This window comes from Sturnira hondurensis, unplaced genomic scaffold, assembly GCF_014824575.4.
Source record: "Sturnira hondurensis isolate 20B ecotype Veracruz unplaced genomic scaffold, ASM1482457v3 Scaffold0019234, whole genome shotgun sequence".
In the NCBI taxonomy this organism is placed as follows: Eukaryota; Metazoa; Chordata; class Mammalia; order Chiroptera; family Phyllostomidae; genus Sturnira; species Sturnira hondurensis.
In genome coordinates this window covers 3,644,176-3,665,608 of record NW_028091865.1, presented here as the reverse complement: position 1 = coordinate 3,665,608, position 21,433 = coordinate 3,644,176, and the positions used below count along the sequence as shown (strand labels likewise).

The window sequence follows — 21,433 nt, the reverse complement described above, 5'->3', positions numbered from 1 at the left end:
CCCCTGTGCTTATGTGCCAAGCTGGTCCTCTGTGGTGGGATCTTTGGCCCACATTTCAACGGGGCTGTTTCTCTCGGATGCCAGACCTCTGTACGGTCCTTTCCATATTCTGGAGACAACTCCTCTGTCCCACGTGTGATTGGCCGACATTTTCTCCCAGTCTGTGGGAGAAAATGTCCACTAGACACGGGCAGCACGGTGGTGGTTTTTGGTTTGTTTTAAGTGAACAGATTCTCTTCAGGACCTCGCTGTTTCACCCCGTACACAGGACACAGCGTCTGTAAACCCGGGGGTAGGCTTGTTCCGGCGATGGGACCTCTGAAAAACCGGAGGCTGCGTTCTTGTAGCAAATGGAGGGGAGCCTTCCCGGCATGCTGGTCCATGTAAAGACGGAAACATGGGAGAGTAGCCGGTCACCGTGAATGGGACCGTACGCACACACGGTAACTGTTCTGGGGGAGAAGGAACTCAAGAAACATCCTGCTGGTCTCATGAGACAAATATGGAGCAAGCACAAGACGGCCAGACATACGTTCCACCACGTCACTGCACGCCACCGGGGAACATCCGCCCCGTGCCTCCAGGGCAGGCGGGCGGAAGGCCTCCGCCCCGTGCACGCGTGTTAAAGCATGCTCACAGTCTGCGCTGCGGGGTCAGCAGGAGGGAACCCAACACACAGCGGATGCATTTCACAGTTGGTTTTGAACCACTGGCAAAGTAGTCACACCTTTATAAAATGTTAATAAATTATCATCGTCCTCGTCAGGGACTTTGCGAGGTCAGGGCACACCACTACACGAGAGAGACAAGAGACACGGACGCTGTGGGACGCACGTGGATGAAAGAGGGCAGCCTGTGGCCCCGGGAGGAGTCCCGGGAGGAGACGGGGACCAGGGGTGTCCTGTTGTGCACCCTGCACGCGCCCTCCACTGCTTCCCTAGAGGCTGGTTCAGCAGCGACGGCGGCAGGCAGGACCCACCGACCACCACCCACGAGCCCTGCATGCACGAGGCCCGGAGCCCAAGGCTGCAGGGCGGAAACCGCCACGAACCACACACTCGCGCCACGTGTGGTTCCTTGGGAAGGACAACAGCCGACGGGGAGCCACAGGGCTCCATGTTCTAAAGGGGAACCCACAGCTTCCGTCAATCACCCCGAACAAACGCGGGAGTTACTGCTTTCCTCGGGGCCGTGTCGCCACAGGACGGTTCTGGCTGCGAGACATAAATACGGGCTGTGCTTCCGCTTGCAGCCCGGGGACCGCAGCGCCAAGGCCCTGTGTCCGTGGCCCTCCGGGGACACCCGTCACTTGCCCCGGTCGGGCTGGAGGCTGTCCACCAAGCACCTGAGCTGCTCCTCGCCCAGGTGGATCTTGTCCTCCAGCTCCCGCTGCTCAATGATGAGGGCCGACTTCATCTTCACGAAGTACTCGTAGTCCGCCAGGCTCTCGTCGCTCAGGTAGCTGGCCAGGATGTCGAACACGACGCGCTCCCGGCGGTCCAGGTTCTCCTTCAGCTCCTTGGCGTCCTCGTGCTGCTGGGTGAGGACCCGCTGCTTCTCGAGCAGCGACTGCTGTGGACAGAGGGAGAGACACGCCCGTGAAGGACCTCGGGGAAGGCGGGGGGCTGCGGAGGGGACGTGCGGCTGTGGCAGGCCCCAGGCCAGTCCCCGCATCCACCCAGTGCTCTCGGACCGCGCCTACCTGCCCCCAACGGCTAATAGAAATAGCCCCAACCAGCCCAAGGGTGACCGAGACACTAAAAACAACCAAATTTGGCCCTGGCTGCTGTGGCTCAGAGGATTGAGTGCCAGCCTGCAAACCAAAGGGTCACAAGTTCTATTCCCAGTCAGGGCACGTGCCTGGGTTGCGGGCGGGGCACCTGGTTTAGGGGCCTGTGAGAGGCGACCACACATCAATGTTTTTCTCCCTCTCTTCCCCACTCTCTAAAGACTAAAATCTCTTTTTTAAAGATTTTATTTATTTATCTTTAGAGGGGAAGAGAAGGAGAGAGGGAGAGAAAGATCAGTGTATGGTTGCCTCTCGTGTATCCCCTGCTGGGAACTGGCCTGCCACCCAGGCATGTGCCCTGACTGGGAATCGAACCACGAAACTCTGGTTCGCAGGCCCGCGCTCAATCCACTGAGCTACACGAGTCAGGGCTCTAAAGATGAAAATCTTAAAAACAAATTAAAAAAAAAAAGAACTCATTAAAAAAAAATTTTAAAAAACCACACACACACAAAAAACCAGAATTTGGACATGCTCCAAAGGTTCAAAAAGGACTTAGGAAAGCTGCCTCCATCAAGGGCCTTCCTGTGACAATATAGTGGCAAAAGGCATAGATTCTAAAGAAATTCTCAGGCCCTGGCTGGTGTGGCTCAGAGGTTAAGTGCTGGCCTGAGAATCAAAGAAAGGGTCACTGGTTCGATCCCCAGTCAGGGCACGTGCCTAGGTTGCAGGTCGGGTCCCCAGGAGGGGGCGTGGGAGAGGCAACCACACACGGATGTTTCTCTCCCTCTCTTTGTCTCTAAAAAATAAAATAAAATAAAGTCTTAAGAAAGAGAAAGAAAGTCTCGGGCAGGGTTTCTAAGGTGTGCTGGTAGGAGGAGCCTGTGGGGCACTTATACAGACCAGGACGCAGGAGGGAGCGGACAGTCGGGCAGGAAAGACTCGCACGGCTGTGAGGGTAGGTTCCCTCTCTCCTCACAGGGGTCTTGCTCTGGGCACACACACGACCCCATTCCCAATATGGGGCATCTGGGGTCACCCTCTACCCACAAAACAGGCACGTCGGTTCCCTAAGTCCCCCCCAAGGGCCATGAACGCGGACAAAGGAAGCCAGAAACACGACTCCAATGCTGGCAGGGGGTGGGGAGTGTGCCAAGAATTCTTTCCTCAGTGGGACTGCCTCGTTTCCACCCGGCTGTCACACAGGCTCCCGGCTACCCGACTGCTTTGCAGCTGGGCAGAAGACTGCCGGCCGCGGGCACAGGCCAGCGTCCAGGAGGCGGGCGCACGCTGCGGCAAGCCGACACAGCGGGAGCTCCGGGAAGGCGGGGCGTTCTTCCACAGGGGCTGCCGCGGAGGCTGATCTGGGTGTGCAACCCCTCAGCACACACACACACACACTGGGCCAGGGTGTACCACCTGCCCCTGGGGACACCTGCACTCAGGGGCTTGCAAAAGAAAGGTGCCGTGAGCTTGGGTGGAAAGAGGGAAGGCTATGCCAATGAATTCCAAGCCCAAAGGGAAGGAGGTGGTAATGGATTCCAGAAACCCTACTCAGGCTAAAATCTGTTGAGCTCCCCGGGGACTGGATACTGTCGACATGGTGGGGACAACCTGGTGGTCTGTCTGCGTGTTCACGGCCTAACAGGAGACATAGAGGAAGCCTTCTAAAATCTCACTCCCTGTGTCCTAACTCACCGGCCTGTCTCTGAAAACCTGCCCCACACCCACACGGAGGGTCTCGTCCCATACCAGCCACATCGAAGCCCTGGCCACCGACGGGCACCTCAACGTGGCAATGGAAAGTTGGGAGGGGAGGCAACTGTACACAGCCACGGAGATACCAGCCCACGTGCTCTGAGGGACGCTGTGAGTGGGGGCAGTGAAGCCGGTACCAGGAGGGCCACGGTACCCCTCTACGACAGGAAGAGAGGGCTTGCTCCACCTCAACAACATCCGTAGTTGAGGGAGACAGGAGGCCACTGTGTGAGGCGTCAAGCCGTTCACTCAACGCCCCAAGGACGACCTTCCCACAGCAGCCCCCCCAACCCCCAATTTCCAGGTCAGATGCGGTCATACATACCCGGTCACCAGGAGAAGTACTGTCATCCAAACTGTTGAGGGCATTCTCCACCCGGGCCAGGCGGCCCGACAGGGACAGCAGGAGGTTCACCACTTTGTCCAGGTCCCCGATGAACATCCGGAACTTGTCGAACTCGTTGGGCTTACAGACGTCCTTGGCGACGGCCTCCACCTCGTCCCCGAGGGCGTTGTTGGCCTGGATGTCCTCCAGCAGGGTCTCGCGGGCTCCCCGGAGCACCTGCAGCTTGCGGCTGATGCTGTCGATGAGCTCCTGCTGCGGGGCACAGGGCGCATGCGAACGGTCGTCAGGGTCCCCACCCCCGGCCCCTGCCCTCTGCGGCAGCAGCGGGCCAACCCCGTGGGGGCTTCAGCAGCATCAAACCACACAGGGTGCGTAAGACCAGCAGAGGGAATACTGACTCCCGGCTAAAATCACTGCATTTGATTTAGAAATAAAATAAACCGCCCTCGCTGGTGTGGCTCAGTGGATGGAGCGGCAGCCTGCGAACCAAAGGGTCGCCGGTTTGATTCCCAGTCAGGGCACCTGCCTGGGTAGTGTCGTGGGGCAGGTCCCCAGTAGGGGGCACACGAGAGGCAACCACACATGGATGTTTCTCTCCCTCTCTCCCTCTCTTTCCTTCCCCCTTCCTTCCCCTCTCTAAAATAAATGAATAAAATCCTTACAAGAAAAGAAACAAAATAAACCTAGTCCCATCCTCTTAATGTTACATCAGATTCTAGAGAAGTCGACCTCTGTGGGCTACTCATGGCCAACCTCATTTCAACCTGAATCTCTGCGGACGTTCTGGGGGCTCCTGTGGAACTCGGTGCTTCATGTTCCGGGAAACCCCGATTCAAAGATTTACATGTACAGAGGGAACAGAGACGTACGTCCAGTCCTGAATCCCATGATTAAAACGTACGTTCGACGTAGAATTAGCCACTGAAAATTTAGGCAAGCCCTGGTGGTATACGGCTCAGTTCACTGGAGCGTCGTCGTGTACATCAAAAAAGGTCGCAGGTTCGATTCCCCGGTCAGGGTGCTTAAGGAGGCAACTGATTGATACTTCTCTCTCACATCAATGCTTCTCTCTCCCTCTCTCTCTAAAAATATAATTTTATTAGACATAACTTCTCTCTCTTCCTTCTCTCTAAACAAATCAATAAACCTATATTTGGGTGATTAAGACAAATGAAGGGACACCGATGAACCTAAAGTCTTTTAGAATAACCTACTGGTTTCCACTTGACAAACATACATATAAATGACTAATTTTTAACTGCGGCACATTAGATATGACGTAGAATGTACCATCGTACCCACTTTTAAAAAGTGGCACTACGTTCTTGCATGTCACTGTCACCACCATCCACCTCTAGACATTTTTCATCCTCCCGAACAGAAACTCGGACCCTTACACACTACCTCCACATTCTTGCTTCCTGCCAGCCCTCTAAATGATTAATTTTCAAAGAGCAAAACTAACAAGTATAATGTGTAAGACCTTTAAGCCGGCCACCGTCCCAGAGTCACGCACACCATAGGGTCTGAGGTGACCCACCTCCTCTGCCACCGGGCCTGAGAAAAAACGACGGGAAGGCTCAAAGAGAGAACAGCGGGGGGCCCCTCGCCCTGGAACGCCCCAGAAGGAAACAAAAGGGCCCCTGAGCCTGCCACTGGGCCTGTCAAAGTCCCACAACCCACACTCTTCATTTTCATTTCGTTCCACCAGAGCTATTGCTTTCTCAATTAAAGGCACTTGTCTTCACATGCGATTCGCAGCACGGCTCTCGCACAACACCCACCGCACTTGCGAGCTCCCAGCAGCACTTCTGAACCAGGAACGACACAAGCTGACTTTCTTTCCTTTTTTTTTTTTTGTACACTCCCCAACCAGGGACCGAACCTGCAAGCTACGCACATGCCCTGATCGGGAATCGAACTCGCAACCTTTGGGTCTGCAGGATGATACTCTCACCAAGTGTGCCAAGGCCCACTCAGGTCATTTGCCACTGGGTCTCCATGCAGAAGGACAGCAAAGCGAACCAGGTGGAAAGGACCGGTGTTAGAACGGAAGACTGGCCCACGGGCTTATTAACACGACCGTCCGGCTGTGACTCACTCAGGCGCCCCCGACACACGGTGCAGGCGCCTGCCGGCCCGCCCCTCACCTGCCTCTCCGCGCGTCCCCGTTTGGGGCCCCGCCTTCCTACCTTCTTCACAGACAGGTCATGGTCCAAGTCACTCCCCGAATCGTCTTCGGGCTCCTGCTGCTCCTGTAGATCCTTCATCTTGATCAGCAGCTCAGCCTTGGGGGCCGACGTGCTGTAGTAGGTGGAGTTGGTGGCCAGGAACGCGGCCGCCGGCACGCTCGGCTCCTCCCTCCTGGGTGAACACGTCGGAACATCAGTCAGCCACGGGCATTCGCCGAGAACCTGGGCCACCACGGAAGGACACCCGCCAGGGCGGGTGGCACAGACAAAGCGGAAGAAGCAGGTGGCAACATCGCGGCTACACATACCCGGCCAGGTGCACACTCATATAATCTAACACACGTGGTCTCTAAAAGCAGGGGAACGCCAATCAGCCAGGGTGTGTGTGTGTACACATCTGCACACGGAAGGGAAGAGGACAGACAGACGGTTTTCCCCCCGCAGCGTCCGAGGCCCACAAGGACAGCGCGAGGGACACCATCTATTAGAAATGCACCCTCCTACGGTAGCCCTATGGCCTCCCTGTTGCTCTGGTCCCCGCCTCGCCCTATTGCTCGCCTGCAGCTCTGTGCTGGGACTCCGGCACACTGCCCCGCAGAGCCCGTGGGCATCAATGAGGGACAGGCAGACCCGCGTGCCCCTCTGCAGGCAGATGCCTGCCTGAGGCACTGAGGGTGGCATCTGCAACGCCCCTGAAAGCTAGTTTTCACTCCCATGCACACGTTGCTGCCTCTGCTCTCTGATCAACATGTCTACTCGTGCACACGCCTTCGCGCCTCCTGGGACGGGTGTCCCCCGCCTGCGCGCCGTGACCCTGGGCAAGCTTGCTCTGTGGCAGGGCCAGCGGTGGGCACTGCAGGACGTTTCCAAGCATCCCTGGTCTCCCCGGGGCAGACGCCAGGAGCCCCTCTGCCGCCCGAGACCAGAAAAACTGTATGTGGACATTGAGACCCGTCCCCTGGAGGGCACAACAGCCCCCTAAGAACAGCTGTGCTGTGACAAACGAGCCCTGTGGGCATCCCGAAAGCCACGCCGGCCTCACGCCAGAAGGCCCAGAACCTACGGTGTGTGTACATCACTCCTGTGCCGGACCCCAAGTCCTGAGGGACACCCCCCACCCCGAACAAGCCCTTGAGGAAGGACCCACACACCGAGGCCGCCCGCCCCTACTCACTTCTCCTCCGTGGTTCTGGGCGAGGGGATCTTGGGGAGCAGCTTCCTGCGCTGCTGAGCCTCCTCCAGCAGGTGCTCGTCCTTGGGGAAGAGGCCCTCCATGAGGTCCCTGGTGGTCTTCATCTTCACGCCGGGGTCCAGGATGTCGGCCAGGGACTTGTCCTTGCCCACGATCTCCCGGGCCAGCTCCTCCGACTTCAGGTCCTCCGCCGTCCGCTCTCTGGCCTTCACGTAGCTGAGCGCAGGCGGGGAGGCGCGGCCATCGGGGGCGGCGGGCGCCACGGGCGGCTGGGCGCGGGGCTCGGGCTCGGTGCCCGGGCGGCTGTACAGGCAGAAGCGCGAGTAGGACTGCTCCGACGTGCTCAGCGTCTTGATCTGGTCCCGCTCCAGCCCGCTGGGCAGCGCGGGCGGCTCGGCCGGGGCGCGCGCCAGGCCCTGGCGGCTCTCCTTCTCCGGCTGGCTCTCCGAGTGCACGATCTTGATGGGCACCATCTTCACCGTGGTGTTGTCGATCAACCGCTCGATCCTGCTGAGAGAAGACCAGCTGTGCCGGAAGGCCAAGTGCGCCTGGGGCCGCACCCCCCACCCCGGAGGAGAGGCCGGCGCCGTGTCCCTCTCTGCCTGCATTCCACACGCCACCACCCAGCACTTGAAGCCAGCCGGGACACACAGCATGTCCTACCGGTGAGGTAAGGGCCTCGCAGCAAACCCGGGGTACATGCTTCTGGATTATCTGAAACCATTCACTAAGTACACACTTTCCCCCCCACCCTTTTTTTTTTTTTGTCTTCACCCAAGTTTACTGATTTTAGAGGGAGAAAATGTGCAGGCATGTGTGAGAGACAGGGAGAGAGAGAAAGAGAGAAAGATAAGGAAAGAGAAAGAGAAAAAAAGAGAGAGAGGGAAAGACAATGAGAGAGAGAGAGAGAGAAACACCCACCAGTTTCCTCCAATCAGGAATCAAACCCACAACCTAGGCATCTGCCTTGAGGGGAACAGAACCTGCAACCTTTTGGTGCAAGGGGGGATGCTCCAACCAACGGAGCCACCCTTCCCCCACTTTTGCTTTAAAAAAAAAAATAGTGTCTTAGTACAAGAAGGTGGAGAGGCATCTGGAGCACCCACAGGAAAGAGAAAACGGAAAGAGAAACAGTCTGGCCAATACAATGGGGCCGCGTTCTGGCCACCCCCAACGGCAGCTGGTGTCCCCGCCACATCTCACTGGACCATGCCCCTGGAGGCCCTGCGGAGGACCGCCACCAGCACAAAAAGCCGTTCCCAGCATTTTTTAAGGACATATCGGGGAAAGAGAGCCCTCTAGTGGTGCCCAGGAAGAAAGAGAGGGGGAAAAATAATAAATAAACGACAAGCTCAACTCCCAGCCTATTCCTAACTCAGTGGGCTTCACCACACATCTGCAATGAGGCCCTGGCAGACCGTTTCACGGAGCACAAAGGGGGGGCTCGAGGCCCCAAATTAAACGCTGTTCTCACCCTTTCCCTGGTGGGTGGATCTTTCCCCATTAGTCACTCATAAGCGTGTGGTGTGCAGGTCGACATGAGACACTTGTGTATTCTCTTCTCCCCCAGGGGGAATGTTCAGAGCAGACATGTTTAATACGGGTGTTCATGGGCCACCCTCGTTACACGGCCCTCCTGAGCAAAATGTAAAAGCCGAACTGCGCAGTCCTGGCCAGGTGGCTTAGTTGGCTTAGTCCACCAACCCATGCACCAAAAGGTTACAGATTCAGCTCCCGGTTAGGGCACAAAGGTCGCAGGTTCGATCCCTGGTCCGGGTACGTATGGGACACAACAGATTGATGTTTCTCTCTCTCTCTCCCCCCCCTACCCCGCTTCCTTTCTCTGTAAAATCAATAAACATATCCTTAGGTGAGGATTAAAGATTGCTTTTAAAAAAGCTAACTATGCAGAAAATACCGTTTTGCTTTGCCCAAGTTTAGAGGGGGGAATTCTGGCCCGTTACACAAGTGACAAGACACAGGAAGCCCTCTTCCCTCCTTTCACGGCACACTCCCCAGCCCCGGCCACCAGCTACTGATGCCTCAGGCAGCCTGCAGCTCCCCCCACCCCCCCCCCACATGGGTGCAGAACCGCCATTTCCAAGGAAGGTACAGGTACTGGGAAAACACAGAGGGCACGCAGCTCCGCCCCAGGCGGGGGTGACTCCCCAACACAGCACCCCCTGCCCGGTCATGCCTGCGCACCGAAAAGGACCAAGCGGCCCTCCAGCTCTGGCTCTCCCACGAGGCCCAATCCGGAAACAGGCCTCAGGAAGACGCACGGGGCGCGCGGGGGCAGTTCCAACCCCGGGGACCCAAATTGTCCCCCGCCCTCATTTCAGAACGGGATGGACACTCTCCGCGTCTTCCAGGCCTCACTTCCTCAAAGGCACTCAGACAGGAGGTGCCGACAGCTCCACAGTCAGAGCCCGACTGGCCGGCCCTGGCGCCCCCAGCCCCGGCACACTCCGGTGTCTCCACGGGCATGACCCCCAACTGCACGCCTGGAATTCTGGCACCGGCCCCGGGGAACGGACGCAGTGTTTCTCCTGCTTTCGGACAAGGTGCATGCATGGCAGCTTAGCTTCCTCCCACGAAAAGATGCACGGGAGGACGGCATAGTATGAAACGCACCCATTTCATTAAACCAGGTGCTGATGACAAACAGAACTCCGAAGACGCCTGGGGGTATCCAAGACATGGGAGGTTAGGGGCTTGGAGGAAGGGGAGCCCTTCACCCTCCTTCACCTCTGTAGGGGGCAAGGTAGTCCCCCAACAGGTTGCAACCACTGGAAGCTGTGGTTCCCTCCTCGTTCGTCCCGAGGACCAACTGGAGACCCGGCGTCTGGGGCCGATGCAAGGCTCCGCTCAGGCACCGCCCAGGAAACACGCACCAGAAACCTCCCATGGTCAGAAGGGAGCCCGTGGTAGGGAAGAAGGCACAAGGCCACCTCCCCGGGGCCGTACCTGGTTGCACTGTCATCCTGGATGAGCAGGGGAGGCTTGTCCGTCAGCTTCTGGGGGGCGAACTGAGGAGAAGGGGAGCGAGAGGTCTCCATGCTGGACAGCTGCGGGGGCCGGACCCTGGAAGGGAGCGGGGCTGCCCGCCGAGGGCAGGCTGGGCGTTCCTCTACATGCTGCCCGTCCAGCTCCGCGGCGGGCCTTGGGGCGTCTGCGTGCTGGGCGCCGCTCAGCCTCTCCACCAAGGCACGGGGGCTGCAGGAGAGGGACAGGCGGTCCGCGCACACCTCCGGGGCCTCAGGTGACGGTGGGGGAAGGGGCCTGCCAGGCGCAGCCAGGTGATTGGCCACAGGTGTGCCCCCAAGTGCACCTGTGGGAATGGCACCAGCTGGTCCCTTGAAATGTCTCGGCTCACGCTTGGGTGGCGGTGGCCTCTGGGGAGCCGGTCGCTTGGCGAGGGAGGTGGCACTCAGAGGCCGGGGGTCCAGCCCTCGAGGGTGCGGGGCTGAGAGGCCACTGTGCGTTTGGGATCCCTGGCCTGGAGGCGGCGGAGGCGGCAGGGGGTGCACAGGGCTTCGGTCCTCTGAGTATCTGTAGTCACACGGGAGGGTGCCCGCTCTGCTGCGGCCCTCCTGGGGCACCTCTGCAGCGTCCTGGGCATGGGCCGGCTCAGAGCCCCGGGCCTGGTGCCGTGGGTCCCGGCGTGCTGCTGCACTGACTTCTGGATCCTGGGCATCTGTTTGTCTAGGGGAAGAACGAAGAAAGGTGAGCGACCGAGTCCCAAAAAGGACTGCGAGGAATTAAACCCACAGGCACGCTCCTCCACCTGCCCCCACGGCAGTTCCTAATACAAGCTCCGGAATCCCAGCACATCCCGGGCCTCATCACACTGCGTGTTGGCATGTCCTACAACCCGATACGAGGTATTAAAAACATATGCACCCGCCCTGGCTGGTGTGGCTCAGTAGACTGAGAGCTGGCCTTCGAACCAAAGGGTCGCCGGTTCAATTCCCAGTCAGGGCACATGCCTAGGTTGTGGGCCGGGTCCCCAGCAGGGGGCGCACGAGAGGCAACCACACACTGATGTTCCCCTCCCTCTCTCCCTCCCTTCCCCTGCCTAAAAATAAATAAATATCCTTTCAAAGTAAAAATACGTGCACCACCCATGTTAGATACAGACAAACGTACACATCCACGCAAACTGCATTTGGGGGCAAAAACCACAATTTACACCACCACTTTAGAAACCGATGTTTGTGAAAATTCTCGGACACAGCTCTATTTATTTCACGTCGCAATAATATTTTTGGTGGCTTATTTCAGAAAACTGCCATATACGACGGGAAAAGGCTTTCTACGATGGGCTGCCCATTAACCCATTAAAATCAGCAGTGCATTAGCAAAAAAATTAAAAAGACTTGCTCTAGGAAATGGCAATGACTTAATGATCTTTTTGTAGTCTTACCCATTTCCAAATCCAAAATTCTGCTTCTTTCTTTCCATACGATGTACAGCTGTGCGTATTTATGTGCACGCACACACAAACATGGCTGCAAAACCACATGTGCATGCTTCGCACATGTTTCTCTGCGCCAAAGCTGAAGCTCACGGCCTAACAGCTATCAAATTTGCAGCAAATCGGCCAGCCACACCTTCCCCAACACAGTGCCTCTTGCGACACAACACAGCAGTAACATGGGCCCCTGACCGAGCTTCCCAGTCAAGGCAACAGGTGTTCTCCGTGGGGAAGGCGCCCCCTTGTGGCCAGGAGCGAGTCTGCAGCCTGGGACATGACACCGGGCCTGGGCAGTACCAGTATCCCATCTCAGCCACTGTGCCGCATGCCATGTGCCAGGTCCCTGTCCCTCTTTTTACGTCCTCAGGAGGAAAGCCCCCTCCAGGTTCAGTGGATGCTCCAGATGCTTTCAAGCAGGAAAGCAGGTATCAGGCCTGAGTCCGTCCACGGTCCCTGCCTGGTCAGCCACCTGGGGCTGCACTCCCCACCCTGGTACTATCCCAGTAGAGAGAGAGAGAGCCCGGCCCCCAAGCCGGAAAATGGGATTCCTCAAACAGATGACACAAAACGTCCCATCCTACAGGGAACCCCCCCCCCAGAGGACAGGCAAGTGTTCTCTGCTTCCCGGACACGCGTGATACCTCGTCTGCTCAGAAAACAAGCTGTGAGAAAAGAGTCAAGTGCAAGAAAGAGCTTCTGCAAACGTGTTACAGAAATGTGTATTAGGCCGTCACCGAGACAAACTAAAACGGACCGACACGAGCTGACCAGGGCAGCAAAGGGTCGCTCGAAAACACACGCCACAGCGGACAGCGCATTCCGGGGGTACAGCTCCGGGGGCCTGGCCAGGGGGGAGCGAAGGCCCCGTGCCCCCCTCCTCCAAAGGCACCGAGCCTCTCCCGCCTATAAAACAGCTAACACGTCCTCAGCAGTGCCTGCCCAGGACCTCCCTCCCAAGACTCAAAGGACACGGTGACCTTTTCCTTCTCCTCCTGCTAAAACGCTTGCTCCCTGAAAAAAAACACCTGGTCCCTGCTGTGCCATAAATATTCCCCACCCCACAGAAATGGAGAGTACAATTAGGGAGAATTTCACCGCTGAAATCTCAGTGCCCCTGGCCATCTGGAGTCACAATGAGTGTGTTCATTGAAATGAGCTCTGCAGGCAAAGTGCCTGACACGGGCGAGGCGGCCAGATCCAGCCAGATGTGGGAGAGCGGTCACCCGTGGGAGCAAAGCCCGGCTGCAAAATAAATGACGACCCAGAGACAACCCGCAGTTGCCTGGGGCGGGCTCCGTCCTGCCTTTGTCCCGGGGCACCGTGTGCAGCATTGGAGGGCGGGCTGATTCCCCAGGACGGCGCCCCCTGAGGGCCGTTGCTCATTCTGGAAGCGCGCTTCACCGTGCTGCAGCCCAGTTCCGTCCACTGCACGCCGCCGTTTGGGGACCAACTCTGCCCCCCACCTCCCAGTTCCTCTTCACCTCTCTCGAGAGGTGAACTCTCCTTTGCAAACGCAAAGGCATCAAAGCAGTAACTGGTTTTTATTGTCCCAGCTGACAAGAACTCAGGAAATCAGGGTCTCCTTCCCCCCCAAAAGAACCACCATGGGAATTGGGGGTTCTGCTAGGTACAGATCGGGTTCCAACCCGTGTTTCTAATAGGTTCCAAGTGACTGCAATGCAGAGAGTCCGCTCGCGTCTGCCTGGATCATGAGTGCTGTGTATGTGTGTGGGTGTGGCATCTGAGTCTCGGTGCATGTATGTGCATGGGTACCTATGTGTATATATGTGCGTACACACACACCCCCCTGATGTTCACAGCAGCGCTATTTACAGTAACCAAGATACAAAGAAGCACCCCAAGTGCTTCTCCATAAGGAGATGAGTGGGTAAAAAAGCTGGCTGGTCAGGGCGTGCACCTGAGCCCTGAGTCAGGTCACACAAAGGGACATTGAGAAGGAGCTGCATGCAGCACCCTGGCCATCAATATTCCAGCCAGTTGCGTGTGCACGCGCATGCAGAACACGCACACGACACGCTGCCAAGGAGACACCTGCCTGTGCAGGTCCGGTTGGAGGGCAGCGAACGGGCCCCATGCCAGACTCCCCGAGACCCCCAGGCACAGAAACTCACAGGGTGCAGACGTGCACGGGGCAGCCTGGGCCTTGCTGCACTCCCTGCACGAGGCGCTGCTGGAGGGACCTGGAGGGGAGGGCTCTGCTTGGGGACCAGAGAGCCGAGCAAACCAAGGGGGAAATGCAGAGAGAAAGCCACACAAAACAGGACACAAACAGCCCATGTTGGGGCAAGAACATTGCTGGGCGAAAATTGCTCCTGAATACCTCAAATGCTCCTGAAATGCTGTCAACCTGCTGTGATTCGCATGTGCCCTGGGGATCCCGGCGGGGACACGGCCAGCCCTGACTCCAAGCAGGGCTCCCCCACCTGTGAGGTGCTGGCTTCCCGTCCAGACCCCCTCTGTGCAGCAGGAGCCCCGTGAGGGTGCCAGGCTCATGTCTCCGGGCCCTCGGGCCCCTGCCCTGCTGCCTCCCCTGAAGGTCACCCTGTGCAGGCAGAGGACATCCCTCCCCCTCCCCACACCGTTGCTGCCTTGTCCGCACTCATGTCACCGCGCCGTGAGCGCCGATACAGGGGACAGGACCCGGGCCGCCTCACTCACAGCCTGGCGGGCCAACATTTCTTCCGTGCACTGTCTCGCCGGCTCCTGATGTCCATCACACACACAAGCGTGTCTCCTGCTTTCAGTCACTGCGCAGATGGGCAAGGACGGAAGCTGCACGTTTGTGAGACACGGCATTTCGGTTCTCGCTGAAACGACTTCGCATGTGAGCATTCTGGATATGACTCAGCTTCACTGATCAATTTTTTTTTACTTTTTTACTCTTCAGATGGCTCTGTCATCGCCGCGACTGTGTGCCCAGGATCCCCAAAGATCTTCAGGTCTCAGGGGAGGACGATTCCTGACCCCCTGGATGACTGAAATCATGCGCACCAGGGGGCATCCCGTGAGAGCCACTCTGGATCCGAGGGGCACGGACGCCCGCCATGTCCTGACGTGGCCCCCGTGCGGCTCGGACACCATCAGAAAGCACGAGCCCCCGTCTGACTGACACGGGGTCGCGTCAGGCCCTCACCTGGCACAACGGGATCCCACTCTAGCGGCACAGAGACACCTGACCCTCCTGGCATTCGTGTCCAGCACGCACACAACGTTCACCACCTGGAAGGACAGACGCCCATGATGCTGGAGAACGCGGCTGTTCCCACAAGTTCGACCCCAGCGCTGTGTCTCGTAGACCTGCGCTGTCCGGGACCCGGACGCAGTCACTCCTTTACGGCGGGCGCTCCATGCCAGGTGTTCCCTCGGCACCAGCCCCAAAGGCGCTCCCTTCCAAACCACGTGGGGAAAGCAACCCCTCCCGAAAATCAGGTGACCGTCACTTCCCTCCCACTTGGAATACCCTCTTCCCGGCCCGGGGCGGGGTGGGGGGCAACATTTTAATTTTTACAGGTGGGTATGAAAGCTTTGTGAAGCGAGACCACTGCCACCGCCTGCGTGAGAGAATGCACAGTCCGCCCCCACGTCTCCAAGACATCGAGTGCTCCTGGCCCCTCTGGGGACCTCGAGCCTGCCCGTCCACTTCTCCTCAAGGGCGTTCTGACAGAAAGGACACCCGAGCGTCTCGGGCGCCCAAATCCAAGCTCTCCGGAAATCTAAGTGCTCCGTGGGAAAGGCAGGCCTGGGCAGAAGTGGGGCCCGGCGCAAAAGCCCCTCTCTCGGAGAAAACCTCCCAGACGATCCAGGTGGCCAGCCAGCGGTGGCCACCTGCTCTGTGCCGTGGGTGTCCCCTGTCCAATGTCTAACCACCCACCTGTCCACCCACTGGGCTGTGAAAACGAAAAGCCACCCTCGAGGTTCTCTTTGGCTTCGCGTGTCCCTCCCCAACGAGATTTTCATCGCTGGGAAAAAGGGTGAGCCGCAGCACCCATGGGTGCCAGGCCTGGAGGGACCCATCCTATTCCTCCTAAACCCTGGGTCTGGGAATGGGGCCCTCAGCCTGTATTTGCTGGCCCCCTCGGTCAGGCACGTGTTAATTTTTAAGAAATGCAAGCATGTCATTGCTCATTTCTGTAAGAACTCTGAAGGGAATGCTAAAGGAGGGAGACAGAAGAGACTATTTACATGCAGTGGTGGACGAAACGAACGTTTAAAGCGATACAGAACATTGAACTCTTCTGGCCTCTTTTCAGCCACTAGAGGGAGCCCCACAGCCCGTCCCTGGAGGCCGTCACAATCAGAAGGAAGCACTGAGATCCGCGTTCCTGGGAAAAGTGCTACTTTGTAGGCGGGCATTCCCTGAGCTCAGCCGTGGGGTTAGGAGCGTCCATGCCGTGCAGTGTCGATGAGGCACGATCTGCCGTTGTTAAGAACCTGGGCTAGATCGCTGGTCAGAAGCAGTAGTGGAATTTGGGTTCACCTTCACTCTGGCCCCTGTGTCTACACACTCTGCTTCTGAACCACGTCCCCCCCTTTTTTCATGTGTTTGAATGTTTAGAAATCTAGCTACGGACCTAGAAGGTGTTCACGTGATCCAATCTCTTCAGGTCCATTCCTCCCCACACCACACCCCGCCACAAGCTACGACTTACCTACCCTAAGACCCACCGATCGGCGGTGTGCCGCCTGGGAGACGGGGTGAACGCACAGGGTGGAGCGTTCACGCGCCCCCGGTCACGGCGGACTGCAATTCCGGTGCCCGGAACGTTCTCCCCTGCCCTCCCAGCGTCCCTGCCTAACACTCTTCCACACCCCACAGCGTCCTCACCTGTGAGGGTGGCCGGCGTGACGCAGCCAATGCCGAGGACCTAAATTCTCTCCAACTGCAAACCCAACCACACTGACACTACGGTGGGGAATCAGTCGCCCCTTTTCAACAAATAAGGGGGTGACTTTCTCTGCAGCGCTCGCAACCTGAATTTTGGGAGGCAAGGCCAGCCGAGAGAGAGGGAGGGAGGAAGGGAGAAAAGGAAAGAGGGAGGAGGAGTAGGAGGGAAGGGGAGAAGGGAGAGGAGCAAGGCCAGCAGCTGACTTTGTAAAGTTTCATCTTTATGCTAAGTTTCACGTTCACCGTGTCCATTTACAGCGATCACCACACTGTGGTCCCCGTCCATGAGTCCTTTCTCCTTTTTGTTCCATCCCTCTGCACCGTAACTGCCCCTGCCGCCTGCCACTCACTTGATTTTCTTGAGCCTTCCGACCCCCCAGCACCACAGCCACGTACACTGCTGCTGGGGACTGAATGCTGTGTCGTCCCCCCCACCCCGCAAATTGGCCTGTCCCATCCCAGTCCCCAACGGGATACCACCAGGTGAGAGGGTGTTTGGGGGGTTGCGGGTGGAGCCCTGTGCATTCCATGAGGGCTCTTATAAAAGACACCCCACAGAGCTCGCTCCCCAACTCCGTTCTCCACCACGTGAAGGCAGAGCAGGAAGACAGCCAGGGGCAAACCAGGGGACAGGTCCCGCCAGGAACCGAACTACGGCCACTTGCTGTGTTGTCTTTCCTCACAACACAGGACAGCTCCCTCCAGGGAGGTGCTCTCTGTGCCCGACTGGACTTTGCAGTCTCCCTGGTCCCCACCCACAATCACACACCCGTAACCAACGCAATCATACACCAACGGCACCCACGAACTGCCCACCGAGAAGGCGGTTCTTCTGACTCGGCGCTCGTGCACACGGAGGGGTCGCCGAGCCAACAAGCACCTTAAAGAGCACCTGTGCGGGGCGCGCCCTCCACGAGGGGTGGGCCGCCCCGTCTCCACGCCGCCGCCCTTTCGTCCAATTCAAGTCACACACCCACACACCGCTGCCAGATGCAACGAGGTTTGTCTGCCCATGAAGGGCCATTTGGGAAGCCCTTCGCTGGGAAGGCGAAGCTCTCGTCCATGTGCTTCTATCGGTGGTGATAGGACCTCTGTTTATTTCGACACATTCACCCCCCCCCCGATTGTTCAAATGCAGTAAGGTGGCTTGCCGAGGGGAAAACACACGTTTTGGGGAGAGGATTCCAACAGCATCGCTATACAGTCACCGAAAAAATCACTGGCTTCGGCTGGCTTCTTTTTTAAATTTTACTTTCATCCTCACCCGAGGATATTATTTTTTTCATTGACTTTAGAGAGAGAGGAAGGGCGAGAGGAGAGGGAGAGACAGACAGCCACATGGATCTGAGAAACACTAGTCCATGGCCTCTCGTATGTGCCTGGACCGGAGATTGAAGCCCGCAACTGAGGTATGTGCCCTGGCTGGGAACTGAACCAGCAACCTTTCGGTGCGTGGGAGAATGCGCTAACCAACTGAGCCCCCCCCCGCCCCAACCCAGGGCAGGAGCCTTCCTTTCCCTCACAATTCCATGTAAGCCCAAATTCTGAAAATCGCACAGCTTGGGTTGTTGTCTGAGTCTTGCCACTCAGACGAACCGTACTTGGAAATGAATCATGCACCCAGTAGACTCCAGATATTTATTGTACATGAAATTAACTTTATTATGTTCTCCATGTCTAAGACGCGTCTGTGTGATGTGTGTATGCACATACACATGCATATGTGTACGCACGTGTGTAAATGTTAAATAAGCGTGTGTTTTCTTTAAAGATTTTATTTACTTTTAGAGAGAGGAGAAGGGAGGGAGAAAGAGAGGGAGGGAAATATCTGTGTGATTGCTTCTCGCGCGCCCCCTAGTGGGGACCTGGCCCACAACCCAGGCATGTGTCCTGAGTGGGAATCGAACCAGTGACCCTTCGGTTCACAGGCCAGCACTCAATCCATTTCGCCACTCTGCCAGAGCTGGATGTGCGATTTCTTTCTTCCCTTTTTTAAGATTTTATTTATTTTTCTTTAGAGGGGAAGGGAAGGAGAGAAGGAGAGAAATGTCGATGTATGGTTGCCTCTCGTGCATCCCCTGCTGGGAACCGGCCTGCCACCCAGGCATGGGCCCTGACTGGGAATCGAACCGCGATCTTTTGGTTTGCAGGTCTGCACTCAATCCACGGAGCTACACCAGCCAGGGCTTGGATGTACAATTTCTTAATGGGAATTCACGTCCTGCCTTCTCTCCCAGGGAATCAAAAATCATTACAGCTGAAAGGGGCCCCAAGAATCATTTCCTCCAAGCCCTGGCTGGTGTAGCTCCGTGGATTGAGCGCGGGCCTGTGAACCACATGATGGTGGTTCAATTCCCAGTCAGGGCACATGCCTGGGTTGCAGGACAGTTCCCGGTTCCGGCAGGGGACGCACGAGAGGCAACCGTACATTGATATTTCTCTCTCTCTCTCTCCTTCCCTTCCCCTCTAAGATAAATAAATAAAATCTTAAAAAAAAATCATTGCCTCCAAATTCCTTATTTGATGGATGAAGAAACGCAGGGCCCTGTACCCGGGTGCCCGGTCACTCAGCCTGGCTGGGGGGGTCCCCGTCCTGCCGTCCCGGGAAGCCGGCGCTGGAATCCCGTTCCTCTGCATTGCCTGCACACCAGACACACAACGCGCAAGTTAATGAGAGAACGGGCTGAGCCGGCAGCTTGCAGCAGTTCTGCATTCGGGCCAGGCTCATCCGTAGCATCTGTCACATCGGGGGGTCGAGGGGGTGACTTTGCAGGAGCCCCCCAGATTCAAGCCCAACCCCACTCTGCACATAAGCCGCCCTGTGAATCCAGCCCCGAAGGCCGGTCTCTGCCTGCGGCCAAATGAACCTGGCACCTGCACAGGGGGGCCCCAAGGCACCCGTGACAAAAGCGTTGGAGAGCTCGAAGGCCTTAACACAGAGCATTCCACAACTGTGACTTTGGGCTGGAAAAACGGGGTAACTCGGAGATCTCCGTCTCCACGTCTCCTACGAATGCCCTGACCGCCCAACCCCGGCAGGCAAAGCTGGCCAGAAAAAGCAGCCGTCCTGGGACTGGGGGAAAGATGGCTTAGAAATGATGCGCACGAAGCACCCATCCGGGGTCCACCCGCCTCCCCACCGCAGCTTCTTCCACCTTCGTGCACGGAGGAGGGAAAGACCGACAGGCGGTGAGAGCCAGAGCTTTCCACACATGGGGAAGGCCGCGTGGGAGAGTCGAGCCTCCCACCCCCCAAATTCAGGGCTGGAATCTGGGAGAGGGGGCGGCCCCTGTCTAGCAAGCAGCAGTTAGGGTGCACTCACTGGGGGCGTCTCTCTCGGCGGCGGGGCCGCAGCAGCCCATGGAACACCGCTGTTCTAGCGTGTGGTTCACGCTACCCCTGCAGATGTTTCTCCTCAAGGGGTGTGCGTGTGTGCGTGTGTGTGTGTGTGCGCGCGCGCAGGAGAGAGATGGCAGACAGAGTGTACAACATTCCCCTATCTGTGACCAAAGCATCGATCTGTCCCTCTCTCTGCCATCCACAAAAGACTTTTCTGCAATACCATCACAAAAGCCAAGCCAACCAACCAACAAAGCCTAGAATATGCCCTCAAAGACCCTGCTCTGCAAAGGAAAAAGAAATGAGCCAGCCAGCCATCAACCCTGCCCCCGACCTCCGGTTATTTTTTGTGACACATGAAAACATTGCTTCTCACGGACGCGTTCGGTAAATGTGCCAACCACGGGGAAGACGGGCTGGCTGGCCCATTGTAAATGTGGCCGCGTGGATTTGTGAAAACCTTCCTGCAAACTGAGCTTCCTTCTGTCCTGTCACCTGGCATGACCAGGAAGCGTGCATGTCACCAGGACAGCTACCGGCGTGAGCCCGCACATGCCAAGCCCGACTGTGCACGCATGTGCACACGGGACTCTGCAGCAATTTCCCTGCCACACGGCATCCTCCGTCCACACAGCAAAGTGTCCTTGAGCAGGCACGCTTCCGTCGCAGAGAAACAGCCAAAACGAATAATCATCTATTTTTTTCATCAGACTACAAAAGGCAAAAAAAAAAAAAACAATAACCCCCAGAAAAATGACAGCACATGTGCAGCAAATTTAGCGTGCCTCTGAATGGTCACAGTCACACCGAGGAGACCAGGAACATGCTCAGAACCAGAGCCCATTTTCCCCACTTACATTTTGCGCCGCAGTGAGCCGGCCGTGTCTGACTCTGCCCTCAGAGCATTTTCTTCAGGACAGAACCTGCACACCTCGCTTCATTCCCCACCCCCACCCCCATTTCGATGCAGCTGACTCACCATTTTCCTTCAATATCCACCCCATTCAATGCCTCGGTTGTAAGAACGCTCATTTCTCAGTGCCATGCACAAAGTAAAAGGCAGAAAGCAAGGCAGAGCGGGTCCCGGGCGGACCACCCACCCCTCCACAGGGAAGGGGCGTTTGCACACCTCACAGGAGCCGCCCCTCACAGCAAGGCCCCCCACCCCCACCCCAGCACAAGCGGCGCCGAGGGGCACTGCCTTCTGGTCCCAAGGCCAAAGCCACGCTGCTGCAGCTGCCAAGCTGCACGGATGCACAGGCACAGAGGCAGCTCGGACGCGCGTGCGCGCACCCCCGCACGCAGAGCGCGCGTGCCCGAGCCCTGCTCCCCGATGCGCACGACCTTTTATCTTCGGGCGGAACAATAGCACGGAGACTGGGTGCAGATGTCCCCGGGTCTCCCCCGCGCGCACTGCGAGCTGACAGCTCGCTCCTGCAGGCAGGAGAACAAAAGAGGCACCGCGGGCCCGGGCGGCAGGCAACGGGGCGCTTC

At 57.5% G+C, this 21,433-nt stretch overlaps 1 protein-coding gene across 7 annotated transcripts in view; it reads right to left on the bottom strand.

Moving 5' to 3' along the window:
* Positions 1-206: 206 nt before the first annotated feature.
* Positions 207-21,433, bottom strand: part of SHROOM2 (shroom family member 2) — a 94,593-nt gene continuing 73,366 nt past the window's right edge. For 2 of the 7 annotated variants that reach the window (XM_037027730.1, XM_037027735.1), the window contains 5 exons: positions 10,185-10,922; positions 7,200-7,727; positions 6,026-6,197; positions 3,813-4,085; positions 207-1,572 (listed from right to left, as the gene is read on the bottom strand). In XM_037027730.1, coding sequence (XP_036883625.1) covers positions 1,306-1,572; positions 3,813-4,085; positions 6,026-6,197; positions 7,200-7,727; positions 10,185-10,922 — 1,978 coding nt within the window. In that variant the 3' untranslated portion in view covers positions 207-1,305. The remainder of the gene's footprint in view (positions 1,573-3,812; positions 4,086-6,025; positions 6,198-7,199; positions 7,728-10,184; positions 10,923-21,433) is intronic. The other 5 variants (XM_037027734.1, XM_037027736.1, XM_037027732.1 and 2 more) reach the window with 4 other exon arrangements.